At 40.0% G+C, this 11,668-nt stretch overlaps 3 protein-coding genes across 3 annotated transcripts in view; all 3 read right to left on the bottom strand.

Annotated features, from left to right (window-relative positions):
• Positions 1-937: 937 nt before the first annotated feature.
• LOC145470241 (2',5'-phosphodiesterase 12-like) lies at positions 938-3,879 on the bottom strand. The gene has a single exon (XM_081454075.1). It carries the CDS (start codon positions 3,782-3,784, stop codon positions 1,922-1,924), a length of 1,863 nt encoding a protein of 620 aa, XP_081310201.1. The 5' UTR covers positions 3,785-3,879; the 3' UTR covers positions 938-1,921.
• An 88-nt stretch (positions 3,880-3,967) lies between these two features.
• On the bottom strand, positions 3,968-8,747 carry LOC145470425 (uncharacterized). The gene is made up of 7 exons (XM_081454230.1): positions 8,719-8,747; positions 8,553-8,631; positions 8,409-8,466; positions 7,266-7,359; positions 7,101-7,155; positions 6,112-6,174; positions 3,968-4,154 (listed from the first exon to the last, which is right to left on the bottom strand). Exons 1-7 carry the CDS (start codon positions 8,745-8,747, stop codon positions 3,972-3,974), a joined length of 561 nt encoding a protein of 186 aa, XP_081310356.1. The 3' UTR covers positions 3,968-3,971.
• A 1,137-nt stretch (positions 8,748-9,884) lies between these two features.
• The window catches only part of LOC145469530 (mitogen-activated protein kinase kinase kinase kinase 5-like), a 24,379-nt gene continuing 22,595 nt past the window's right edge, over positions 9,885-11,668 (bottom strand). Inside the window, exon 32 of the mRNA XM_081453275.1 lies at positions 9,885-11,668. This exon is cut by the window's right edge and continues 91 nt beyond it. The gene's annotated coding sequence lies outside the window, so the exon portion shown is untranslated.

Raw genomic sequence — 11,668 nt, 5'->3', positions numbered from 1 at the left:
GTTCCCAGGGTAGGGATTAAAAACCAAGGGGTAGATAATATAGCTTTCAGCACGTATTGCTTGCCTAGGTATTGAGCAGCTTAAAGGAGGTCACTCCAAAAAGCTTACTTTTTTGTCTTTGCCTAAAGCAAGTTAACATTCAGCTTTTCCACTTACCGAAGTTAGTCTCTGAAGTGTCCCCTATCCTGAAGAAATTTGTCTTGAAAGATAGACTTCGGAGGCCGCCATTTAGAAATTGTCTTGGCAGCCAGGCCGTGTTTATGTGACGTCATTCCATCCAACTCAAAATTGGTAGGAAGGAGAAAAACCTGCAAATGACTTGGCATCCTTTACAAGGTCACCAAAATCTATTTTTTCCAAGCAATTATTCACTTCACTATCTTCAATGCTATCATTTCGGAGTTTGGAGCATGTTTGGCTCAAAATAATATGGCTCAAGAGCAGCTATAACCCAGAGTGGTAGTTAAAAAGCTCTTTGGAAGCCATTTGGACAAAATCTCTTGGACCGAATGACATCACGAAAATGTGGCCTGGCTGCTGAGTACTGTTCAAAATGGTGGCAACGATTTTCCGAATTTTGGTCTTCTTTGGAGTTGAATTTCATAGGGAAACCCTGTACTTTAGAGGCTGAAACTCGGTGAGTGGCTAAACTTTGTGCAAGGTTTTTATTAGCATTGGAAAAGTATATGTGTTTTTTGGAGTGACCTTCTCCATTAACCCTTTAAATCCCAGTATTTACCAAAATCTAATTTCTTATTACAATACCAATACAATATCAAGCAGACTGGTGATGAGAATAAAGAAAATCATCAGCTTAGTGATACTGCTTTGTTCCACCACTGAATACTCAGAACTAATATTAAAAGAAATGTATGGCAATCAGTAAGAAGAATTAACATTTTGAACTTGAGACTGGAAAAAAATGACAAAGTGAAGCGATGCAAACACATCTTTTAATTGCAACAGAAGTACATTTACAACATTCTCAAACACTATTTTAAAAAGATTACTTCTTGTAGAAGGTGGACACAGTAAGCGGAGTGAAAGGCTAAAAGACTGCAATAAAATGACAGCTTGAAAAAACGTTTGTCATCCTTTTATTCCATACTTTCCCATGACATTAAGAAAATAAAGTACAGAGAGATGACAATGATCACTAATTTGTTGCAGGTTTTCTATCTTGAAAAGACATTCATCTTTACAACTATTGTGGCAATTTTTACTTCATTAAGTTTAGATGGGTTGTTGGCATTTTGGCTACATAGCTACAGATATCATTACCTTACAAATATATTCAGTTTTGCTGGGTTACTTTAATGCAACAACACCAAAGTTCTAATCACAATGCAGAATGTAAATAAAGTGGCTATAGGTGATAGAGTGGTTATATCTCTACAGGCTGGTATCCCAAATCGTAAATGAGTGTTTAGGACTCAGACAGTCAGGGTGAAATGGCTAGGTTTGTTGCCATCTTTGCTCGTCATCAATGCAATTGGTTAACTTTGGTCTTGGTAGCATGAAGCAATTATGAGCATTAGCCCTTCCACTGGATGCAACGACGGACCATTACAGCACAACCAGGGTTGGAATTTAGCCTGGATCTCAGAAATTATATTCAACACACTACTTACTTTTCTTTCTGATGCATAAGGTGCCAAATTTACATTGTCAATAATAATACCAAATAATTTCAGAAAAGTTCTTATTGACCCGTTAAAAATCTTAATGCACTTATAACTATTACTGAGGGTACAAATGTAAATAATCAGCCCTTACTGTTATTTTAAAATGTCCTGGCAGGCGAGCAGACTAGAGTAAATTATTAATTTTTCTGCTTACTTTACACTGGAGTTGACCAATTCTGACCAGGGTAATAAAAAAATCTGTATGCAATGTAAATTAAAGCATTGATGGGCTCTATTCACAATTTCCACTTAACATCACAGACTAAAGCTAAATGATCTGATGGCATGACAACGGATGGCAAAGCCAGATGTGAAGAGAGGTCTTCTTCACTAGGTAGAGGAAGAACAGATTCGACTTCTAGATACGTTTTATCTGCAAAAATGTAGTCTAGAGTCCCTTTGAAACCTCCAGTGTAGTTTGTGAATGCTGGAAAACCACAGGCAGAGAAAAGATCCAGATCATGGCTGATGGACAGAGTTGTGCAGTGTTCCTCCTTGTCTTCACATAATGTCCAGTCACGATGAGTGGAGTCAACACGGCCTGTTGTGAGGAGTTCAACCAGGCCAGTTCTTGGGCCACTGTTGAAATCACCGCAGAATAAGATAGCTACCTGAGGGTGAGCTTGCATTCCATCATTAGGTATCTGGGGAGATATATGGTCTGCACCAGCTTGAACATTCACACCTTTATCAGTGTCTCCTGAGCAAAACTGTGATAAAACTTTTTGAATGTGATTCAAAATAATGGTGGCCTGAAGCAATCTTATATGAGGATAAGTAGGTTTGTAGTAGAGGTGTGTGTTAACTACACAGAGATACCGCTTCTCAAAACCAAGGACTTTGAGAATTGACAATTGTACAACTGTATTCCTTTTTGTCAAAGTTTCCAGTAAAATTGGTATTGGTGACACGTGATGTAAAACCCCTGCTTGAGCAGGATCATTAAGGAGAGCTTCTTTTAAAATGATATCATGCTGGGTGATCAATGAAAACTTGCTCTTTCGGAAAAAGGTGGCCTCTCCTTCAGGTACTTCTTCACCTTTACATCTCATAAGACCTTCAAAACCCATAGTCTCAAGAGCTGGTTGCAAATTTTTCTCAAATAATTTAAACCCACACTCTTGAAGGCATATTAGGTCAGCATTATAGCCAGGAATTTCCTTAAGTAACAGCTGTTGACGATAGCTGATGTCCATGGCATATGGTGGACAATAAGGAAACAGAACTTTTTGAGCAAACTCATCCTTGGCATAATTGTCGGCGAGAATGTTGTAGGACACAACCCTGAATGCGCTGTAATCAGCAGTTTGTTTTTTAGTGTACATATGACGTGCATCAAAGGGACAAAATCCTGGACCTGCTGCTACAGTCAACGAGCTTGTCATTTCCGACGTCACATCACTGACTCTCTTGGCATTTCCTGGTGCACAAGTCAGTTTAAGGTAACAGCCAACATCTAATATTGAGGGAGTGTATAGAAACTCGCTTCCAACTTCCTCCCAGTTTAAAATTTCTTTGGCAGAGGCCGGGACAGAACTTGCTTGTTCATCACTGTCATTAGTTGATTTGTACCATTTGTAGCGACAGTGTTGCTTGTCACCAAATTCCAGCTCAAGATGAGGCATCACAGGAAATCCTGACATGATATTATCAGGGAGTAACAGAGATTTAACTGTCGGTGGATTTACTTCTACGGTGAATGTTTCAGCTCCGATTTCCAACGTCGCCCCATCTTTCCAGGCAGTCTCGTTGGTAAGGCTTGAGTCAACTAGTTCACCGTTAAACCAAAGAGTTGCATTTCCTTCCTCGGAATCACCATTTTCGTTGCATTCAACGTTCTTCTTCGCCTTTTTCGCTTTCTTCTTTGAAGAAAGCTCTATCCTCGTCAACGCCTTCGACAAGATCTCACCCTTGCTTCGTTGCATTTTCCGTTGTTTTCCTTCATAAGAGAAGGAAATCGTCAAAAAGTCTTCTTCCTCTACACTTCTGACAGCTGCTATCGGCATTTTGGACGTAAAATAACGAGACAAGCACGATGTTCTGAAAGGTAATAGCTGCTTTGACGAAAATACCCTGACGAAACCAACAAGGCGACTCATTATTAGATGGAAAAGGACTGGGCTGGATCGATTGCATCATCCGCTGTAATCCGGTGTAACATTTATCTCCCCTCCCCTCCCCTGTACCAGTAAAAAAGAAAGTCCGCAAAAATGATGTTTCTGGGCGTTTTTATTCGTGATCCTCTTAAAGTAAGAATTATTAGCTGATTATATAATTGAAATGGTATCAGTCTATTGTTATTATTTCAGGCTTCGTAGGCTCTTCTAGGTCCTCGTTTTCTGTTTCTTCTAGGCGCTCGCGCGCCGCAGAGCTTGCTTGGGGCTCAGACAGAATTGTAGATTGAGTTCCTTTGTGCTCCTTGGATGAAGGCTCCAAACCCTCGTCTTTGGCCTTTTCGTGAGCTTTCCACTGAGTAACCACAACACAAAGTCAATAGGTCGAGAGAAAAATTCTTGAAAATTTAAAAAATATATATTGGAGAGCAATAAAGCAAAGACAACTGCGCAAGAGGGTATTTATAAATATGGTATAATGGTCCGGGGGAAACTCAGTCCCATATAAAAAGGTTGGGGGTTCTTGTCAGAAATATTCAAAAGGAATCCCTGAGAGGAACTTAAGATCCTGTTTGCTGTGGTGAGCACGACTCGAAATTTTTTCACAGTAAGAGGTACCAATTCTAAAACAACACATCTGTCTTTTTTTTTTTTTTTTTTGGCTCAATGCTCTAAAAGTTACCGCAAAAGCTCCTGCTGAGGACCTTTTGAGGCTGAATACGCTAAGAGATACCAAAACCGCTTTTTAACCCCTAAAAGGTATGACGAGCAATCCTGTCCTTCTGTATGGGAGTTTCCCTGGGATAACTGTGTCTGTTTTTGCGTTTGGTTATAGGACATTTAGTATTTGGGTATTTTTAGCATTACACTGAGAATGGTGCTAAGGGACCGTTCATTTTTTATCAGGTAGGGGTGGGGGGGGGGCTGGTGGGATTTGGGGGAGGGCCATGGGAAAAAAATGGCTTTCGAGGGGAGGCCACCCCAAAAAAATAAGGGAAAAAGGGGGGGTCACGTGAAATATTTTAGTAAAACTTTAAAATGGCATAATGTTTGAATATCAAAAAAATTGCTATAGAGTAAACATAGAAGGCAGGATACAAATTTATTACAAACTTTCCTTCTGCTTTAAAAAAAACGTTTGGCAACAAAAAGCATTTGTAGCTACTGAAAAGAAGTATTTAACACTGTTATTTTCGAATGCAACTTTCACTGGCACTCATCTTCATCTTCGCTGTCGTCGAGTTCTTCGTCGCCGCTTGTGCTGCTATGGGAGTCTCTTTCACCGATGCTGCAAGAAGCAGCAATGCTTTCCGTCAGAGTGTACTCTTCAGGGTACATGAAGGTGTAAACATAATCTCTGACTTCCTGCTCAAGGTTGGTGGTGATTCTGCTTCTTGCAGCATTGGTGAAATAATTCCCTTCCAAGAGCTGTGCGATGTATGGCCCATCTCTTCTAAATAACGACGTGGCAACATCCTCAACTTTAATACACTCTTCCGGGACGGCCGTTCTAGGAGGGTACACAAGGCATTGTGGAAGATCATTTCCTTGCGGGTTTCCAACACAGATTCCATAAACTCGTTGGACGTTGTTTTCAGTCCGCTTCCTCTTTCTTTCATTTGACTTTCTACGGTTTCCTTTTTTCCTTCTCCTTTTGTTGATGTGCTGTTTGAGTATGCCCTTAAATATGCTATTATAATTGCTCTTATTTTCTAGTGCTTCCATGTCCTGCGTGACCTTCGTCAACTTAGCTTCTATACATTTGATCTGTTTTACATTAAAACTGTGGGCATTCATCAATTCAGATGAGGGAGATGCCAATGAGAGGCCAAATGCCACACGCTCAGGGCGAGCCATAACTAGGAGATCCGAAATTGAGTTCTCTTTCTTTTGATTTGTTTTTCAAACAACAGCTCTCTGTAGTATAGGGATTGTAAATATTGTCTTCACAGTGAGCACAGAACGTGAAGTAGGGGGAAATATTAGAGAAATATTAAAAAAGTTGAAATCTAAATATTGTTTGTTCAAATTTTTTTTGGGGGAGGGTCATCCCAAAAAATGACCGCTATAAGGGGGGGGGGGGCGTGTGAAAAAATTGGTAAGCTGAAGGGGGGTCATGCGATTTTTAAATGGTGCTTCCCAAATTCCACCAGCCCCCCCCCCCCCTCCCTCATAAAAAATGAACGGTCCCTAATCAAATCTTCAGGCTTAAAATAGACCAGTCAACTACTACACCACCACATGCTCGACTGATCTGACTGTTTTCAGTCCATATAACTGAAGCGTGCTAGGACCCACTAATTCTCACTTACCTCATGAAAGTCAAAGCAAAACGGCTTGGTCATGTAGTAATGTTCAACACAGTCGGCAACGGTCTGAAACAGCAATCCGAAGCGATTAAATAAAAAACTAATAAAAACGCAGTCTATTCAGTACAAATGCGGAGAAATGACATCGGAAAGGGAAAGTCACGGAACCATGGTAACAAAATCTTAATGGCAGGTCTTTAATATGGTCAATGGACCTGTTTGGTGTTTGGAAAGCAGCTGGTCTCAGTCTCATCGCTTCGGAGCTAGCCCGCGAACAGGCTCCCGGCGAGCCCGAACAAGTTCTTCAGTTTCGCCCTCGTCCACTCGCTTCGCTCGCCGAATTTTTTTCCGTCCTCGCCGGGAGCCTGTTCGAAGGCTTTTCGAAGCCTAAACGCTCTCAGTAAAGCTCACAGAGCGAAGTATAGGTGAACGGAAAAGCATCGGTAAAGAAAATGAAAGGTAGGTCACGGACTCGTAGAACCTTTGTTGGCAGCACTGGAAAGTCGCAAGGCAAGAAAACTAAGCAAAAACGACTCAAACAATGAGGCGCCGGTGAATACAAAGCATACGTTGCCTTTTTCATCTTTCCATCGCCCTATCAGACCGCCTTAGGAAATGTTCTGAAATGTATATGAAAGAATTTTAGATCCCAAGGAAAAAAAAAAGAAGTTATACTGCATTTTCGTCAGAAGGCCCACGTCAATAAAATACAGGACCGGGTTGTTCGAAAGGTGGATAACTCTATCCACCGGACAAATCACTATCAAGTGGATAGCGTGGTTTGTTTTGTTAACACTTATCCACTGGATGGCGATTTATCCGGTGGATAGCGTTATTGAGCCTTCGAACAACTGGGGCCTGAAGTATAATTCTAATTATAAATTTATCTCAAGCGCAAATTCGAAGAGCGAATGTTTTCGATCAGAGGTCAAATTTCGTCGGATTCGCTCGAAAAGTCATCTCTTTGGAATTTGCCAGAACGGCATACGTACAATGTCTGGCAGAGGGTCGGCTAGCTTACGAAATCTTTTTCCATGTCTTGCCAACCTGCAAATAAAATAAAACATAAAGGATCACAAATAAGGAAACTGAAAGATAAAGAAAAAAAGTAGAAATTCTGAAAAGAAAAGGCAAGCGATCTCTTAATCTGCTTTTACCCATTAGCGAATTCCTCATGAGATTCTTCCGTCCACTTCTCAATAGCCTTGCGTCTTCGCTCCCTCTCTTCATTCATTGGATCCTCAATGAGCTCTAAATAACACGGAAACAGTGCAATTTTTCATGGCGCGTTGAAAACTAGTGTTACTGCAGAGCGGTGCAACTTTTCGCACACTGATCTCCTTTGCCGTTTTACCCCGACACTGCATATTGCACGCAGAATGGCACGAATATTCAGAAATAGAATCACAGCTGAACACAAGCTGTTAAATGTATTTTGGGAGTACAGTGCAGCGCGCAAAGTATAGATGCGAATTCAACTTTGCGCAAGATGTTGCTGCAACCTAGCTGTAACGCTACGAGCAAAGACACTTTTCTGCGTAATTGCAATGGAAATTCAACTAAATGAAGGAGACGCAGAAGAGTTGAATTGCTTGTAGTTGTTAGGAAATAGCTAACCAATTCTTTTAACCTGAATTACATTTATAAGACGTTTAAGTTTTAACCACTGGGAGGGCCGGCAGCGCCTCGAGAAGCAGTATCTCAAATCAAGTTGTGTAATATCACGTCTGCGGCTTTGGCTGCCTTCAGAGGCCAGTCATAGCGAAAAAGCGGTGTAAGGTTTGATGAAGCGTACAGATTCGGTCATGCTCTGATTGTTCGAGGCAGTTGCAGGGCTTGTCGGGAATTTTTCTATCCGCAGAAAAGATCTAATTTGAGGCTCATTGGAGTATTACCTTCGACAGATGATGGTAAAACTGAATATAGCTTTCTGACAGCTAATGGTTAATTTTTGGGCTGTTTAACGATTGACAGTTTAATTTCAGTGATGATAGATACAGTGTGGACCTCAAGGTTTATTTTTGTCTCTTTTAGCCTGTTTCGAGGTGTCATGCATAGACTAACAGCTTCAAGCTTAAAGGAGCAACAAACTCACAATACTTTGCACGACTTGTCATTCCGCAAACAAAGTTGCAAACTTTCTGTGAATCGAAGATGTACCATGATCCTTATCTTTGCAAAGAACTCACTACAAGATCACGCAAAAACCTGAGCAACTTATAATCTCAAAGCGTCTTTCGATTCTTTTCCAACGAGTTGGATTTAACTTCGTTTCTTAAAAAAATATCTTCAATACCTACCCTCCATTATTTTGTAATCAGCTGGCGCACAGACCCTTTCTATCTTTGGTTTTGTTTCCTAAAAGTTAAATTGAAAGCAGTAAATAAAAACACTCTTTCTTCGGTTGACAAAGCATAACGAAGATAAATAAATTTGAAACTTACCGAGGCCTCCCAGTCTTCAGTTGCTTTCGTTTGGAGAGTATCGTTATTGCGGTTTTTAGCATTCCTTCGCTTTCTCGTCCTATAAGAGTTCAAATGAGTTAAAACAATGTAGTTTTCCTGGTAAAACTCCTGGTCAGCTTAATAAAATTACTTTATAACAAATTACCCTTTCCGTTTAACTTTGATTTCTTCCATTTTCAAACACCTAAAATGAGTATTTAGTCAATTGATTTCTCCAATAAGTTTACAGCCGACTTTCCTCGTGTTCTATGTTTGTTATGTACAAATGAGAATGATGTCAGACAATCGACAAAGCAACGATTTTTTAGCGCGCGCGCTGTTGCACGTGCGAAACAAATAACGGACCCAGCACGGGGATTTATGAATTTAAAAAGCTTTTAAAGGTTTTTTTCAGGGGATAAGAAAAGGATGGCTGTACTTCTGTCTAAAATGATAAGGATATCTGCGCTCTGCATAACGGCATTGATGCTTTGCTTCCATCATGCTTTGCGCTCGCTGGGCATTTCGTTGGACTTTTTAACGCATGCGCCAGTTCGCTTTGCAGCAGCGAAATAAACCAATGTCGTCCCCAGAGGAAACACAGTTGTTAAACGCAAAATTTGTTGGAAAATGAGGCGAAGATAAGTTGCCAACAGGGAAGAAACCCGGAGAACTTGGAAGAAACAAAGGTAGCCAAAGGCGAGGGTCCCGAGGATTCAAATCAAGAATAGTTTACCAAAGTTAGAAGAATTCCTTAGAAACAGAGTCGTGCTCAGAGTGGTAGTTGTGGTGCCTACGAGTCTCAACCTTGAATTTAGTGTTATCTGTGTTAAGGTCTATAATTATTGTTGCCCCGTCCACACTACGCTGGAGGAATTGAAAGTGGCGTTTTCATCCACACTAAAACGCAAAGCTGGCGTTTTCAAATTCTCCCGGTTTAAAGAGCGTTTTCAAGAAGCTCCGTTTTCGTGACGGATTCGTGTGGACGGAAGGCCTAACAGGAGAAATAAAGCTCCGTTTTCAAATTCCTTCGTCGTAGTGTGAACGGGGCCCGACTATGATACTGTTTATACCCTGGACTTTCATGGCGATTGTGAGATAAAGGAAACTTATACGCAGGTCCAAAATACAAAGCGTAAATTCGCTATGCCTGTAACTTTGGAAAGCTAGGAATAGGTGTGTTCGAAGGTAGCTATTAACCAATCATAGCTAACGTTAGTAACCGAACAATCCCAGAAATCTTAGTGCTGAAAGCTTGTACTTAGTCTCCTAAAGTTTCTGCAGAGGCGACGCGGAGACAAATTCAGTCTCCAGAATTACAATACAAGAAAATCACGGTTTGAATTAAACGTTTATTGTATTAGATAACTAAGCTGCCACTGCTATGTACATTTTTTATCAGTAAAAATATATTGCCCAAACTGATTTATTGTACATTAATTAAAAATACAGTCAATATTTATTGACATTATTCATCAAAAGTGACTCAAGAATTCTAGAAAAATTTATGCAAAAGCTAAACTGACATGTCACAGTGTGTTAATTATTCCTTATTTAAAAGTTTACAGTTTTCCTAGTTCATTTAAGATAATCATTTAAAAATATGATCTATTCTTAGCTAGCTTGTGCTGTGATGTAAAAATACTCTTTTCTAGTCAAACATGAACAGAAAATCCGTCTAAATCTTCATCAATTGTTCACGGCTTATCGTCTGTATTTTTGTTTCAATGCAATACTAGAGATTTCTTTCGTTCTAACGTGGTTCAAAACAGTTCCCAGCACTTAGATTTTGATGGGTCATTTATAACTACTCTTTATCTCTTGATGCTGCAATCATGGTATCAAAAAACTGGCCAATCATTGGCTAACACGTTGTTATAATATTCGTGACACAATGGCTTACCATAGCAACAGTATGACCTGCTAACACCCTTCATTATAGCTTTGGGGGCTTATAATTCAAAAACGGCGCGGTGAATTTTTTAAACATATTATTAAATTTTGATAAGCAGGATAAGACGCAACTTTTGGCAAAGTTAAAAAACATTCTGTATATGGGTTCAGAGCCACCTTTAAGTTTCGAAAAACATAACAACGTGTTCACCAATGATTGGGCAGGTTTTTGATAATATGATTGTAGCGTCAACTGATAAATGGTGGTTACAATGCCCATCAAAATCTAAGTCTTGGTAATTCTTTCCAGCATGGAAACTGTTTTGAGACAACTTAAGACCACTTTGAAATATATACTATAAAAATGAAACATGTTCGTCAAAGGAAAATGAACAATTGCTATTTATCTGTAAGGTACTGTCTTATTTACAGATGAAGCACTCGGTCCAAATCTTTCAAAAAAGATTCCAATAAAAATTTTCACGCCACGCACGGTCCCAGGTCTCCTTCGCAGCATACAGTAGGGTTGTCACGCAACGCGTGGGGAGAAGCACTGCGTGACGACCCAAGTGACGGTTGCAAAGGAGGCTACCACGACAATACGTCTCGATCCTCTCCAATGTCAACAATTCGTGTTCCTTTTTGGTTGAATATTACCTTTTGGGTATTTTTTTACCTTTATAAACAAGTAGTTCGAGAATTCCTTTGATTTGAAGGTAGTCTTGTACAACGTGTACAAAGGCGCCAATATAGAGCATAATCAATTAGGGAGCCGTGACCACACGGACCAATCAGAAGGCCGTTTTTCTACATTCCATTTACGTGTCACCTTGGACTTAGTCTCCTCTCTGACTCTATCGTGACACTGCTCCTTCATATCTTTAGGACTTCTATTTATTAAATCAGCCTTGTAAGAATTCAAAAATATTGGTTATTGAAGATCACTGAGACAAATACCCCATGTTAATTGAAATGGTAGCCTCGGGCTTAATTCTATTATTTAAATACTTTCAACCCATCACGTTACAAAAGTTGAAAACGAAGCACCATAACATAATAAACCCGATATTAATACCGATGTTTAACAAATCTGAATTTAAAGTAAATTGCGTTACTATATTGGCTACATTATACTAGAACAATTTGCCCCGGCGGGGATTAGAGATCCCCCACGGGGTATGCACCATAGTTGATATCCAGTTCCACAGAGGAGATTCCATCAT

The sequence above is a fragment of the Orbicella franksi genome, chromosome 15, assembly GCF_964199315.1.
Source record: "Orbicella franksi chromosome 15, jaOrbFran1.1, whole genome shotgun sequence".
Lineage (NCBI taxonomy): Eukaryota > Metazoa > Cnidaria > Anthozoa > Scleractinia > Merulinidae > Orbicella > Orbicella franksi.
Note: the sequence above shows the minus strand (reverse complement) of the source record. Positions and strands in the feature narration are given on the sequence as shown.

What these genes read in the sequence shown, in the direction of transcription:
- LOC145470241 (XM_081454075.1), bottom strand. Translation starts at nt 3,784, where the DNA reads ATGAGTCGCCTTGTTGGTTTCGTCAGGGTATTTTCGTCAAAGCAGCTA.
- LOC145470425 (XM_081454230.1), bottom strand. Translation starts at nt 8,747, where the DNA reads ATGGAAGAAATCAAAGTTAAACGGAAAGG. An exon ending in CTGAAGACTGGGAGGCCTCG is followed by an intron (nt 8,467 to 8,552) that starts GTAAGTTTCAAA and finishes TTTAACTTTTAG; the next exon opens with GAAACAAAACCAAAGATAGA. An exon ending in CCGACCCTCTGCCAGACATT is followed by an intron (nt 6,175 to 7,100) that starts GTACGTATGCCG and finishes TTGCTGTTTCAG; the next exon opens with ACCGTTGCCGACTGTGTTGA.